The 16,369-nt window shown below is 37.4% G+C and overlaps 1 protein-coding gene across 1 annotated transcript in view; it reads left to right on the top strand.

The window, feature by feature from the left end:
* The window catches only part of LOC150086779 (inosine-5'-monophosphate dehydrogenase 1a-like), a 199,643-nt gene that overhangs the window by 171,335 nt on the left and 11,939 nt on the right, over positions 1-16,369 (top strand). The window contains exon 13 of the mRNA XM_090371573.1: positions 5,933-6,076. Within this exon, the coding sequence (XP_090227699.1) occupies positions 5,933-6,076 (144 nt within the window). The remainder of the gene's footprint in view (positions 1-5,932; positions 6,077-16,369) is intronic.

Genomic DNA, 16,369 nt, shown 5'->3' with positions numbered 1-16,369 from the left:
TGTCATCGAAGATTGAGCATAGGAGTAGAAGAATTCATTTTGCAATATATGACAGGGCTGAGTTTTAGAAGGATTGAAATAAACTAAGTTATCTTTGCCCCACTGGAGAACTACTTGGAGATTAGCATTTAAGGAATTGGTATTGGATATTTGAGAAGTTGAAATGTTTGTGCAAGGCAACATTTCTCAAACTGGAAGGTGAAATGCAATATGCAATCGTCAGCAAAACTATGGGTAAGATTTCTGGTCAATGGAAGAAGGTCATTAATATACAAGAGGAAAAGAATGGGAGAAAGAACTGAATCTTGGGGTACACCAGCATTAGTGGAGAAGTTAGAAGACAGAGAGCCATCAACTATCACCTGCCGTGAAAAGTCAGAGGGAAAACTGGATACCCAATTACAAAAAACAGTTAGCAAGCCATAAGATGAAAGTTTATTGCTTATTTAGAAGACCTTTATGCCAAACATTATGATTTTTTCTGATGTGATTGTGCTAGGGTATCTTGGTACTCTGGTAGCAGAATTGCACCTTGCCAAGCATAACCTTGATTATTGCACTAATTTTCTGAGGTGGTTTTGTAGTATAATTAATGCCCTTTTAGCTTTTAAGTTATGTTATGAAAATTTTAAATATTAATAACTGGCATGCATGAGATATTTCAGCGTTATAATGGCAACAAATATACGTGGTCTCAATTCTAATCTCAACGATGTCCATTTCCACTTGCAGTCTGCCAAACCCCATGTACTTTTTCTGACAGAATCTCAGTTATCGGTTGATTCAACTACTGCTCATCTCAGATGCCCAAATTATTCGCTGTATGATTCCTTTCACCTCAAAGGTGGTACTTGTGCATATGTCAGTTCTGATATTCCCTGTCAAAGACTTGGTAATTTGGAATCTCCTCTCTTTGACCTTCTCTGGCTTAAAATCTCTCTACCTCATTGTGTCAAATTCATCTGTTGTCTCTACCGTTCTCCCAACTACACTAATCACTTGGAGCTCTTTGATTTCCTCTCTTTGCAACTTGGCTTTCTCCAGTCCAACTTTCCTAACAGTGAGGTAATTTTCCTTGGTGATTTTAATGTTCACAACTCCAGCTGGCTTCCGTTTTCTAGTCACACCGACCCAGCTGGTCGAGATGCTGAGGCTTTTGCAATTACTAATGACCTTGCACAGATTGTTCATTTACCTACAAGGATACCGGACAATCCTAATCATACAGCCAATACGCTTGATATTTTTCTCACAAACAACCCTTCTACGTATATGGTTGAAGTGAGAGGTCCTTAAGGCACTTCAGATCACAACTTGGTGATTGTCTCTTCTCCAATGGAACCTTTATCTCATGGCTATTCCCAACCTCGTGTTGTTTGGCATTACAAGAATGCAAAATGGGATGACCTGCGAGACTTCTTTTCCTTGGTCGGATTACTGTTTCAAAACTTCTGATGTCAATGTTTGCTCAGATCGTGTCAGTGAAATTATTCTTGCAGGAATGGAATCCTTTATTCCACACTCCACTTTAAAATCTCGTCCTTTATCTAAACCTTGGTTTTCCAATAAATGTGCTAAGGCTGTTCAAGAGAAGAATGTTGCATATCATAATTGGCTTGTTTCTAATTCTCCAGTTTCATTTTCTGCCTACACCAAAGCTCGCAGCAATTGTAAAGCAGTTATTAATCAGTCCAAACTAGAGTTTGAACAGGCTAAGAGTAGAAAACTTGCTTCTTGCCCTAATGGTAGCCGAGCATTCTGGTCTCTTGCCAAAGCTATTGGCCGCAACTTTTGCCCATCTCTGCTACCACCTCTGTCCAAACCAGATGGCCCCGGGTTCCAAGCGATTGTGATCGAGCGTTTTCTCTATGCTTAGAGAGTGATTATCTAAAAGCGATTTAAAGTTATATTAAGTTCCTGTCCTTAAGAAATTTATTTTTTTAATATCAGCTACTGTCACAAAAAGTACTTGTACAGAGCAAGAAAGAAAAGCTACCTTTCTTTATTTTTCATATTTCCTTTACTAACACTTACTACTCTACGCTTGGTCACACCGGGCACTGCTCCTGTCTCCCCATGGTGGGGCCAGAAATCTTGGCAGAAAAGCTAATCTGCCAAGGGCTAAAAGGAGAAAACATGGATCAACATGCCTCTCGAGCCGACAAGCTCTCGGCCAGAGTTAGACAATGAGCATAACACGTCGCAACCCAAGAGGTTGAAAACCACTTCCTCAGCGACAAATTGTCCTGCATTTCTAATAATGCAGTCTCTTGCAGATCAGCCTCTCAGTAAGCTCTCTCCGTTTGTTATCCAAAAACACCTGGAAAGTGCTTTGTGCTGTACAAATGTCTTCTTTCACAAGCAGTAGCGTAGGAACGCCTTGGTATTGGGGCAAATGCGGGCGCAACTGACAGCTCACATCAGTTCCATGCATTTCGACACCCGAGGCTAGCTCGGGTGTTGAAATAGCTGACGAAATGGCATCCCTAAATTATGTCCCATCAGCATGAGAGCAGGAGTGTGAAAATTAATTTTTGCCAAATGGCATGTTTTCAGAGGGCAATTCAAGCTTGCATGCATCCTTAAATCTGAGTACACACTGCCTAGCAGCATAGATCTATTTGCCGTCCAGAACATAACTTTGAAGGGCCCAATCAGGCGACCACTTCATCAGCGCATGCTCAAATGCCTCTTCTTCTTCAGGTTCCGTATTCAATTTGAACGTTGTAGACCAACGTTTTCCAGCCAGTTCTGTCTCTTGCTTTGTGAAATAGTTCTTGTGTCGTAAGATCCCCTCTCCATTCTTTGATACTATCAAGCCACTTTTTTCTTTGTCTTCCCTTTGCTCTTTTGCCTTTAATCTTCCATTGCAGGATTAGTCTCTGCAGGTCATATTGTGGGCCTCTTATAATATGTCCAAGGTAGGCAGTCTTTCTCTTTGCAGTTGTAGTTAGTAGTGTCCTTGTGGTTCTTGCCCTCTTAAGGGCAAGAACCACAAGGACATTAATTGGTACACAAGGACAAACATTCATATCTGGACTGAAGAAAACCCACGTGGTTTTCAGTACCCATTATCAACATACCTTTTCCTTTAATGTTTGTGATCTTTTTGGGGATAATCTTATTAAGTGTTTATTTTTTACCAACAAGACTCTCAGAAATGACTTACTTACGTTTTCTGCAAAAATAGTATTAAAATTCTGCTTTCTTCGCTAGGTAAATATATATATCTACTCTGTCCTGTCAGAATGTTTGTTGATTTTTATTATTACTTCCATTTTTTTTTAAATCAGTATTTCTATATACAGGTAACCCTTGTACAACACGGTAGTTAGGTTCCTATAAAATCTTGTGTAGTGTGAAACTGTGGTATACGGGTCTAAGAACCAGTACAAAAAGGAGGGTTACATTCTAAAAGCTAACAAAAATACATAATTTTTTTTATAACTATCGGAAACTTAATTTTTATTAAAAATAATAATAACTGAATGCACGCATCTTACAAACTGTGATGCATATATGTCAAATAATGTATGTTCATTTAATTTTCTTACTTCTTCACTGTTGCTAAGCCCAATCAAACTAGAACATTTTCTCTGTTCCAGAACATCTTCACCTTTTGAACTTTCTTCTGCAGCATCTAGATTTCATGTATCTTCTGCTCTCTTTAAAAAATTAGCAATCTGGGATTGTTTGCTTTTGCTTAATAGATATTTGTCAATTGCATGGTATGGAACTAAGCATTTTTGAAGCTCACTCCCTTTTGAACTTTGTGTTCCTTTCAGTCGAAGGATCTGTATTCAAAAAATAAGATTATAATTGCTCAGCTAAGTTTATGACTTCCCGTATGCTTTTTAGTGTAAAATTTGAAAATTCATAATTTTCATCTGCCCTATCATCCTCGGAATTGATTTGGTTTACCTCCGATGCCATATCCACCAAATCTGCTTTGCCAGCCTCTTTTTCTACCAGTAAGTCTTGAATGTCTTCTTTCAGTATTCACATCATCAAAATCTTCCCTTCCTACCAACTTAGCAAGTTCTTCTATTGCACTGATTCTGTTTTCTGCTGGTTCAACCATATTTCCTGAATGAACTGACTCTGGCAATACATTTTTCCAACATGCACATGTTGACAGTTTTTACTTCTTTGAGTGATAAAGCTATGATTCCAATACAGTCCACAATTGAGAAATGTTTCTATGCCTCCATCGCTTCAATAGATTTGGAATCAATTTTTTCCAAAATCTGTTGTAATGATTTTCTGATGTAATGAGTTTTAAAGGTAGATATAATGCCTTGATCTAATGGCTGAATTAAAGAAGTTGTATTACATGGTAGGAACATTACTTCAGCCTCCGTAGCCAGGTGGGAAGGAGCAGCAGTGCGTAGCACACGCTTCTTGATTAGACCGGGGTTCGAGCCCGTCACCACCAAATACGGAGGATGCGGAAAGGTCAAGGGAATGACCACCGCATATTCCCGGAGCAATATGGGCTTAGTTGCTAATGCTCCCAAAAACCAAAACAACAACATTACTTCAGCATTTTGGATGACTTAAATCTTTTGGATGGCCTTTCTCATTATCCAATAGTAAACTTTGAAATCTTGATTTTTCCGCTTTAAATAGTTTTCTGCGACTGGCACAAAACAATTTAGAAACTATTCTTTAAATAAATTGGCAGTTACTCAAATTATACCTAAGTTCCTTAGGCATAATTTAGGGCTGGAATTTAATTCACAACAAAGAAGTTATTCCAATACAGTTCTTAAGAACAAAGTTGAGTTATATATACCTGGAAAAATTTATAAACGATCAAATAAAAACCAATATGACCTTAAGTCGCGAACTGCATGCTTTGAAGTCACAATATTTTTATGGTCTCAAACAAGAACAAGTTCAATAGCACAGAACCTAACATGGGAATTTTCCAAAAAAAAAAAAGAAAATATGGGCTTTCCCCAGTAATTCTTTATGCATAACGAGTCAACAGCAGGGATTAACAAAAAAGAATGGAATTGTTTAAAAATTACATCCAACGTAATAGCAAGGTTTTCCCCATACAAACGCTCAAAATACTGTGTTATGCGAGATTTGTTGCAATTCTCTAACCATGTTATATAAGTACCGTGTTGTGCGAGGATTGCCACAATTTATCGATCGTGTTAGAGCGAAACACTGTTGTAGAAGTACCATGCTATATGGGAGTTGCCTGTATATATATATATATATATATAACTTTCATTGTATATTAATAAATGAATACCATGTATTGTACCATATTTGCTCTAGTCCAGATAAAATACAATGAAAATTGGCAGAGGATGTAGTTTATGCATGACAGCTACTTTCCAACTTTTCCTGTGATGTTTCTTGTTTTTTTAAATACAGAAACAGTGATAGATTGGTCTGAATGGCCTGGTGTAGTTGCCATCAAGATCTCCGAACCTCACACCCTTAAATTACTTTTTGTGGAAGCACACAAAATCCATAGTTTATTCTGCATGTATTACCACACAAGAGGAACTAAAAAATTGCATTTTGGAAGATGTTCAAACCATTAAGAATAGGCCTAAAATGATAAGATGTGCTAGGGAATTGTGGCTCAGTCACTCTGAATGCTTCATTAAAAAAATAGAATCACTGAACAATTACTTAGATTATTCATTTTTAGAGGTTTATTTCAGTTTCTTTTTATATTTTGTAATTTATGATTAATATCTTGAAAATTAGGACTTGAGACGTTTATAGAAACTTTCTTTTTTCTTCTTTACTTTTTTAGCTGTAGAATATGCTCCTACTTTTTTTTTTTTTCCCTCCAGATACAGTAATTGATACATTTATTGTTTATTTGTGAAGTTCTAATTTTAAAGAATAGCAAAATTAAGAAGACAGTTGGGCCATAGTTTCTTGATTTATTGATTTGATTTAGTGAACAAGAAAAAATTCGTGTTGCACAAGGAGTATCAGGAAGCATTGTAGATAAAGGATCCATTCATAGGTTTGTTCCCTACCTAATAAACGGAGTAAGATATGGTTGTCAAGATATTGGAGCATGTAGTCTCTTCATGCTGAGGTAATATTTTTTTTTAAATTGTTGTTATGAACCAGATTCAGAAATCTTTAAAAGTGGTTTTTGAATAATTAACATTTCATTTTTAATAGTATTAATTTAAAAGCATAGTAAAAAAAAAATAGTTCCTAAAGGTGTCTGAATTCACATCCACATGGAAACTTTTTTTTATATAATTACTTTAATGTACCGGTAAGTTGTCGATTTTTTCGTTTTTTCCGTTTTAATTTCTGGAGGGTATCATACGGAAGTGTTCCACGTACTATATTGAGGTAAACTCCTCTTATTAATTTACTTATATTATTATCAACGTAGAACATATTGAGTATTTCAGCTCTGATTCATACTATCTAATATAATTACTTCAAAAAGTAAGAGGTTAAGAATAAAGCAAAAACACTGATCCATAACTTCAGCAGTAGGGCTCTCAAAGATACAAAAATCTAGGTTTATGAAGTTTTTTTTCCTGCAGTCCATCCCCCTCTCCAAGCAATTTTTGATTGCGCTGGCCCACCTGGGGACATGAACAGGATTCCTTGCAATAGGATCAGGGAAAATAATTACTTTGGATATCCTACAGATATCCTACAGAAGCTGGTTGTTGCAGTATAATTTTAATAGTATTAATTTAAAAGCATAGTAAAAAAAAATAGTTCCTAAAGGTGTCTGAATTCACATCCACATGGAAACTTTTTTTTATATAATTACTTCAAAAAGTAAGAGGTTAAGAATAAAGCAAAAACACTGACTAGCCAGTTTAGGAATCTGTTGAAAATCCTCAGGTAATTCATTACTTAATCTTCCTGATCGAAATCTCAGGAAGTTCTTGAATATAATTTCATGAACAAGAAAAAATTTGTGTTGCACAAGGAGTATCAGGAAGTCCATCTTATTGATGAGAAGTGAATGTAGAAGGTTGATGTTGATCAAAATCTTGAGAAGCAAAGTTCATAAAACTCAGCATTTATTTTTCGTTCTCTATGTTTTTGAACTCGTTCTTTTGCCAACATGAGAGGCTTCTTTGGTGATTTTGAAACTTTTATTCTTGCATACTTTTCTTGATTTCACTCAGCTGGAGTTTTAGCCATCTTCAGAATACTCTTATAGGTTATTAGATTTGGTATTTTTACAATTCAGTAGTTAGCGAAATCCATTTGTAGACTAGTATGAGATCATAACCAAAAAGTACTGCAAGAAGTGATTGCTTTATTGTTGCATTCTTGAATCAAAACCGTTTAAATTTTTAAATGGTTTAATCGAAACTTACTTACTCATGTTACTTAGAAGGTTGATGATCAAAATCTTGAAAAGCAGATTTTCTTAAAGTCTGCATTTTTTTTTCGTTCTCTGTTTTTGAACTCTTTACTTTTCAACACAAGAGGCTTCTTTGGTGGCATTGAAGCTTTTATTCTTGCATAATATTACTACTTGCTGCTTGCTTTACGAAATCAGTGTTAGTGACCAAGTTAGCATCATATAGGAAGTGATTTCATTTCCATATCTTAGTATGAATTGACTCTATCGAATCAACGTTAGTGACTAAGTTAGCATTGTTAGTGCCATTTAGGAAGTGATGTCAATTGCATCATTTCCGTAAGAAAATTTCATTACCAATTGGTTTTACTCCAGTACCACCATAGATGTTTTCGCATCAAAACGCAGTCAGCTGCCATTCCTCTATCCATTCCTCCAATGAAAGTCTTGGAACAGACTTCCATTCTTTGTTGTGGAGGTTGATAGCCTAAATAAATTTAAGGCTGAGCTGGATAGGTATTTGGAATGAATGGAGGGGTGAAATGGAAGCATTTTTTTTTTTTTTTCTTTTGTTTGGCTGATACTGCATAAGTCTGCTTTCTTGCATCATATGCCTCTACTAATGCTAACTCAAGCAGTTAATACACCAATATCCATACCACATGGAAAAACTACACCCCCTGGACCAAGAATGCAAAAAAAATGGACATTTTTTTTGCATTTCATTAATGTCCATTTAATGTCCATTAAATGGACATTAATGAAAAATCTGCAGGTGTTGGTGTCCTCGATTTTTGTCGAAGAAGATATTGGACACGGGGAAAGCCTTGCTTTCCAAAAAAAGATAAAAATATGAACGAAAAACGGAGAACTTCAACAACACAAAAACGTTCTGAAAGCCTAACAAGAAACAAATAATGGACACTATAATTCAGTGGAATTGTCATGGTTTCCATGCCAATATTGATGATGTATATGATCTTACCCCTAAATATATGCCAATAATTCTCTGCCTTTAAGAGACATATTTAAAACCTCAAGATATGCCAAAACTGTCTCAGTATAATATCTTTAGAAAAGATGGAACCCACTAAACTTGCACGTTCCTACCAAGCGGGTTGTACTGAATTCTCCACTTGAGGCAGTAGTTGTCCGAGTAGCTGCTAACATTCACATTACTATATGTTCCTTGTACATTCCACCTAGTTATAACTTTCAACAAAATGATCTAAATAGTCTCATAGCCCAGCACCCCTCACCGTTCCTCATTCTGGGAGATATAAATGGACATCAGCCAAACTGGCCATGTCCAGGGACCTCACCTGAAGAGGGGCCTCATTTTTAGTGTAAATATTTTCTAAAGTAGTGATAAAAATTTCTAATAATAATAATAAACCAAGAAAATGTGTAATATAAAAACATACTTAAACTTAAGTGTCTAAATTTTATTCTTGTACCTTTTCATTGTACAATAAATATGTTAAAAATTTCTTTAAAAAATCTAAAAAACAAAATATTTTTGACCTCCTATTGTATTTTTATGAAGGAATTATTATTCATAATATAAATATAGAAACCTATGTAGTATTTGTATTTATATGTATGTGCAATATGTATATATATATTAAAGGGGCCTCAAATATGGCTGGGGGCCTATTTCATCCTTAATCCTACCCTGGTAACAACCACATTGATCAAAGAGGAAAACTAATTGAACGATGTTTAGATGACAACAACCTTCTAAATGACAGGTCACCAACATCTTTCTTCTGGAACTAATAATACTGTAATAGACTTGTATATCTGTTCAGTAACCCTGTATACTGCTCTAAAGTGGACAATAGACAATGATCCAATGCATAGTGATCATTTTCCCATACTAATTAATTTAATAAACAAGCCCCCTTATCAACCTACTAAAATTCCACAGTGCCTCACTGATAAAGTGGATTAGCAGACCTATAAAAACTAGCTAAATTTGACCTGGAAATAATCCAAGAATCCCCAACCGATGAAGTGGTTGACTGTCACAAAAATAATATTACATGCAGCAGAAAAAACCATGCCAAAATCCTCTTCAAAATTTCCAGTACAGCCAAAAATCAGGTGATGAATGGCATGCGGCTAAAAAAGAGCAAAATAAAGCGTGGAATACCTTTTGGCAGCTGTCCAACTACAACTAATCTTATCCAGTATAAATGCACCAGAGCAAGGTATGTTAGATGCTGTAACAAAACAGCAGCTTTGATCCGCTTTACTTCAACCATCAATCAAAAAACCCGTACACAAAAACTTTGGAAAATAATTAGAAAAATAAGTGGTAAATACAAGATGATACCTGTGCCTATCATGGAATGGAGGGGAAAAACATTTCTGACCTTGTTCAAATTGCCAATATCTTAGGGGAAACATTTACCAAAGCATCAGTAATAGAAAGTTACACACCAACCTTCAGAAGATTTAAAACAAATGCAGACAAACAAAAATTAAACTTTTCATCAAAAGGAATGAACAATATAACCTACCATTTACTACCCACAAATTGCTTAGAGCTCTTTTTTTTTTTTTTTTTTTTTTTATATAAACCCCAAACACGAGAGGTGTTAGAACCTATAGTACTTAGTACCGTGCTTGGGTTGGAGGTTGAGAAGACAAAAGAAGATATTTGTTGACATTAGACTTGAACTTCTCTAGACTGTAATTTTCAGGAAATACGTATGAAGGAAGGTTGTTCCAGAAAATGCAGTTGAATGAATAAACGAGGAAGATGAAAAGTTGATTCGGACTGTTTTGAAAGAGAGAGCAGGAATTTTTTTTTTTTTTTTTTTTGTAGTTGTTGGCGCATCGGCTTCTGTGGCCATAGTGCACCTCCCAAGGTTTTTGCAGTACTTTGATCGAAGCCCGAGGCGGGATTCGAACCCACGACCTTTGGGTTGCCAGGCAGGCACTTTACCCACCTGGCTAGCCCGGTCGGCGCAGGAATTATAGAAGCTAATTCAGAAGAACAGTGCCCATGGAAGTATCTGTAGAAGAGGCATGCAGCAGAAACTGTACGTCTATGAGACAGCGAGTGGAGAGACTCTGTTAGAGATGAGTCGTTAATTAACTTAACTGCTCTCTTCTGAATGGAATCTAGAAGCCTGAGAGAGGTTTTGGGGGCACCACCCCAGATGTGGGAACAATATTCCATGGCAGGGCGGATTTGCGATTTATACAGAGTGAGCAGCTGTTTGGAAGAAAAGTAACGCCGAGAGCGAAAGAGAAAACCAAGTTTTTTAGATGCAGAAGAAGCAATATTTGTAATGTGCTTGTGCCAAGAGAGATTAGAAGTCAGGGTAATCCCCAAAAGAGAGATATCATTTTGCCTAGAAATCGGAGTGTCACTAAAGATAAGCATAGGAGCAGAAGAATCCTTTTTGCGAGATATAAGACAAGACTGAGTTTTAGAAGAGTTGAAATCAACTAAGTTGTCTTTGCCCCACTGGAGAATTACCTGAAGATCGGCATTTAAGGAATTGGTAGCAGATTTTCTAGAAGATGAAGCTGACTGAGCAGGACAAGGTTTCTCAAAATGGAAGGTGGAATGCAATGTGCTATCATCGGCAGCAAAACTATGGATAGGATTTCCAGTCAATGGAAGAAGGTCATTAATATACAAGAGGAAAAGAGTGGGGGAAAGAACTGAACCTTGGGGGACACCGGCATTAGTGGAGAAGTTAGAAGACAGAGAGCCATCTACCATCACCCTCAGTGAGCGATCAGAGAGAAAACTGGATAACCAATTGCAAAAAACAGTTGGCAAACCATAAGATGGAAGCTTGTTTAGAAGACCTTTAAGCCAAACACGATCGAAAGCCTTTGAGATGTCAAGAGCAACTACTTGTGTTTCACCGAACCTTTCCATTGAATTAGTCCATAAATGGGTAACATAAACCAGAATATCACCAGTGGATCGACACTGACAGAATCCATACTGGCGATCGTTGATCAGGCGGAAGGTTTCTAGGTAGTTTAAAATTTGGCGGGTAATTGATTTCTCCATTACTTTAGAAAGAGTAGAAGTAATTGCAATGGGACGATAATTGGATGGGAGGGATTTGTCACCCTTTTTAGGAACTGGCTGGATATGAGCAAATTTCCAAGCAGAAGGAAAAACACCTTTGGAATAAGAAAGCGAAAAAAGGCAGCAAAGAATAGGAGTAAGTTCAGGAGCACAGGTTTTGAGAACAAGTGGAGAAATACCATCGGGACCTGGAGCTTTCTTAGCATCAACATTCGTCAAAATCCTTCTGACATCCTTTTGACAGAAGACCACAACTGGTCTTCCGTCAAAAGGATGTCAACATCTAGATGCAGTGCGGTAGGATCTTATAATATCCACTATTCAGTGATACAGGAACTAAGTGCTGAATCATTGCAGTCACTCCTTGATCTGTTTAATAGACTTTACCTAGAAGATACATTCTCTAAACAATGGTATCATGCTACAGTCCTTGCATTCCTTAAATCAGGAAGAGACTCAACAAACTCCACTTGCTATAGACACATTGCCTTGACCAGTTGCCTATGCAAAATTCTTGAAAAAGTGATATACTGTTGACTGATATGAGAGCTAGAAAACTTTAATCTCCTAGATTCTGCACAATTTGGTGTTTGTCAAAACAGATCAACCCTAGATATACTAGTAAGAATATAGAACTCCATTCAGACTGCATTCCTCAGATCAGAACATCATGTAATGGTTTTCTTTGATATCAGTAAAGCTTATGATTCCATGTGGAATTATGGCATTCTCCGTGAATTACGTCACCACGGATTTCAAGGTCACGTACCTATTTCCATAAAGAACTTCCTGTACAAACCCACATTGCAGGTTTGATTTAAAACTTCCTTATCCCAAGTATTCTTACAAGGAGTTCCCCTAAGGCTCTGTACTCAGTGCTACACTTTATATAATTGCAATAGCAACTAGAAGAGCAACTTCCAAAGACTATTGATACAGCACTATTCGTAGATGATCTTAGCATTTCATGTCATGCGAAAAACACGAATACTGTTGAGAGACAGCTACAAGGGGCAATAACTAAGATCAGTTCATGGACACAAACTAATGGCTTTCAACTTTGTCCCCAAAAAACATTGTGCATCCATTTTTGCCGCCAACGTAAACTCCACCCACATCTGGAACTACTACTGAATGGCCAACCAATAGCAGTTCACCTCACCATACAGTTCTTAGGAATCACGTTAGACCATAAACTTAACTGTTTAGAGCATCTTAAAAACTAAGAACATCCTCTCAGCAAAAGCTAAAGATCATCCACTTAGTTGCTGAGGTTCTCTCAGCAACTAAGTGGAGAGCTGATTGCCTTACCTTGTTACGATTGTACAGAGCCTTAATAAGATCAAAGCTTGACTACAGAGCACCAGTGTACATCTCAACAAGACCTAGTGCTCTTCACTGGCTTGGCTCTATCCATCATAGTGCAATACACATTGCCTTAGGAGCATATTGCACATTTCCAATACATAGTTTATATGCTGAAGCACAAGAACCCCCTATCTCAATCAGAAGACAACAACTGATATTATGCTATGCATATAAAATTATATCTATTCCAGAACACCAAAATTGACAGATACTTTTCACATCACAGCACAGCAGGTTATACCAAAACCATCCTATTGCTAACCGTCCTTTGGGTATGAGAATAAAACACCTCTTAGAAGAATTAAATTTAATGTTAGACAATGTGGCACATACCCTCCCATTCTCTCTCTTTCTCCTTGGAACCTCACTCCACCTACATGCAACTTACACCTTCATGAATGTAATAAATTTACTTTACATAGAAAAAATTTCTTGCAACTATACCATGCAGTAGTGGACCAATTTCCCAACTTCGTCATAGTACATACTGATGGATCAAAGAATGATGCCCACTTTGGAATTGCCACAGTTTTTCCAAACATCACATTAGCTTATCAGTTGTCATGTGTGTGTTCAGTATCTTCTCAGCCGAACTAATAGCATTTCAGATTTCAGTAAATTACATTGAATCCCCTGATATTAAAAACAGCATAATTTTCTCAGATTCTTTAAGTGCACTTCAAGCACTAAAAAACACCATAAACATTTCTTTCACCCACCCAGTTGTGAAAGAAATAATCACCTCTTTGCATATCTTATCAGAACTTGAGAGAAACATGTACTTCTGTTGGGTCCCAGGACATACGTCAATTTCCGGAAATGAACTAGAGGACAATTCTGCCAAATCTGTTAACCTACCACCCGACAAGTAGAAATTACCTCATCAAGATTATAGACTACCATCCAGCTTCAGTTCAATCAGAAACAAAAGGTAATATTGGTTCCTCTGTGAATGGATCATACAAATATCATCCATGGTTATCTTTTAAGAGGGGAGATACCCCTTCAGTGTCATCACTGTAACACTGTGCTTTCAGTGAAACATATCCTTGGCTAATGCACAAAATACACAAGAGAATGCCAGAATATTTTTACTCTAGCCACAACAGAAGACCCTCTACACTTACCTCACTTTTGGACAATAAAACAAAGGTCTCAAGCATTTTTACATTTCTCAAAATGATTAATGTATACCACCTTCTTTAACTAGTTAAATTAATCTATTGGTACTAGTTTTGCAATTAACTCTATCCGAGAAGAAATAGCCTACATACCAACCCCACATATGGCAAACTATGGCCATATATGCCAATGTGCCTAATAAAAACCAAACAATCAGTCAATCAATCAATCCAACTCTGGCATGCTTGACGTCATGCAACTTCTCCATTAAAAACTGAGATACAGCCATCATCCCATCCCATCTTATCTTACCGACAATCCTATGCTGCCCACCGAGTCAGATACTCTGACTTCCTGCCTGTCTTCACTGATGGCTTGAAGTCAAAGCCATCTCTAGGAATCTTCCCAGATAATACTGTATCTGGGAAGATTCTCCACAGATGCAGCATATATACAGCTGAAATGTATGCTGTAGAGACAGCCTTAGACCACATTAAAACCCTCAATCACCAAAGGTGTATGGTGTATACCTGCGGTTCCCAAACTGTACGCCACAGTGAACTCACAGGAGTGGTGTGAGATATCTTAAATTTTCGAGGGAAACACAGTGATACTCTACTTCTGTTAGGCACCCTGCAAACTACTAGCTCGAGGTAGTTTGCAGTTTCAACATTAGTTCTGACTACGTTCCTTTCAGTGACATTCTCGAATGTTTGTGATATGTTTTTTTTTTTTTTACCTGTACAGAAGCCTATGGCAGGTATAAACTAGTCTGTAATCAAGTCACAAAGGAGGTTACGCAGGCGAAGACAGATTATGAGAAATCTTAGGCAAAGGATGCAAAGAAAAACAGCAAGGAGTTCTTTACTTATGTAAACTCTAGAAGGAAAGGGATGAATCAGATTGGACCACTTAACATAGATGGGTTGACTATTGATGATCATGCTTAGGTAGCTGATAAACTGAATGAGTATTTTGCATCAACATTCACACATGTGGAGTTATTCAATGAAGGGAGTGCCGGACGTTTATCAAACTGTAATGGGGAGCTAAGTGATTTTGTAATAACTGAGAACAAAATGGAGGAGAAATTGTTGAAGTTAAACACAAAAAAGGCTCCTGTGGTGGATGGGATCTATCCAGTTATATTAAAAGAGGCAGCAATGGAAGCAAGCAAACCCTTAGCCATAATTATGAGATCTTCCTTGGACTCAGGGGAGGTCCCCGTGGACTGGAGGTGTGCAAATGTATCGCCAATTCACAAAGGAGGTTCAAAAGGTGACACAGGTAACTATAGACCTGTTAGTTTAACTTGTGTTCAAGGAAAAATAATAGAATCACTGGTTAAAGAAGCATTGCAGGATCATCTAGACACGTCTGCAGTAATAGTTAAGACACAACATGGGTTTGTTAAAGGGAGGTCTTGTCTGACCAATTTGATTGGATACTATGATGTGGTCACAAAGGAACTGAATGTCGAAAATAATTTTGATATCATATACTTGGATTTCAGGAAAGCTTTTGATACTGTTGCACCTGGAAGACTTCTGTACAAATTAGAGAGGTATGGCATTAAGGGTAAGTTGCTACAATGGATAAAGGGATGGCTGAGTGGGAGACAACAGAGAGTGGTAATCAGTGGACACTGCTCTTCGTAGACAAATGTTATTAGTGGAGTTCCCCAGGGTTCAGTGTTGGGCCCATTATTGTTTTGTATATTTATCAAAAATATTGTTTGTTTGTTTGTTATTTGGTTTTTAGGAGCATTAGCAACTAAGGCCATATTGCTCCGGGGATATGTGGTGGTCATTCCCTGACCTTTCCGCATTCTCCGTATTTGGTGGTCACGGGCTCTAACCCCGGTCTAATCAAGAAGTGTGTGCTACGCACTGCTGCTCCTGCCCACCTGTCTACGGAGGTGCCTCAAAGATATTGATGAAGGTATATCAGGTTTAATGTCCAAGTTTGCAGATGATACAAAGGTTGGCAGGGATGTTAACAACAGTAAAGACAGTATGCTACTCCAACTGTATCTAGATAAATTGAGCAAATGGGCTGAAAAGTGGCAACTGAAGTTTAACATTGACAAATGCAAAGTACTGCATATGGGTAGCAACAACCAAAGAGAAACATACCAACTGTGTAGTACTAAACTCAGGGAAGTTGAAAGTGAAAAAGACCTGGGAGTAATTGTGTAGTCAAATATGAAGTTTGCTGAGCAGTGCAGAGGGGCTGCCAAGGTAGGTCATGGAGTCTTGTCAATGATATATAGGAATTTTGTTAGCAGGGACAGGGAGGTGATTATCCCGTTATACAAGGCAATGGTCAGGCCACACCTAGAGTACTGTGTACAGGTCTAGAGGCCTCATTTTAGGAAGGATGTAGAGTTGCTAGAACGAGTACAAAGAAGGGCAACAAGATTGGTGAGGAGAACAAAGGGGTGCTCTTACCAAGAAAGGCTTAAATTCTGCAAATTGCAGCACCTGGAG

The sequence above is a fragment of the Mastigoproctus giganteus genome, chromosome 4 (genome assembly GCF_048544385.1).
Source record: "Mastigoproctus giganteus isolate SK-2022 chromosome 4, ASM4854438v1, whole genome shotgun sequence".
NCBI lineage: Eukaryota > Metazoa > Arthropoda > Arachnida > Uropygi > Thelyphonidae > Mastigoproctus > Mastigoproctus giganteus.
Note: the sequence above shows the minus strand (reverse complement) of the source record. Positions and strands in the feature narration are given on the sequence as shown.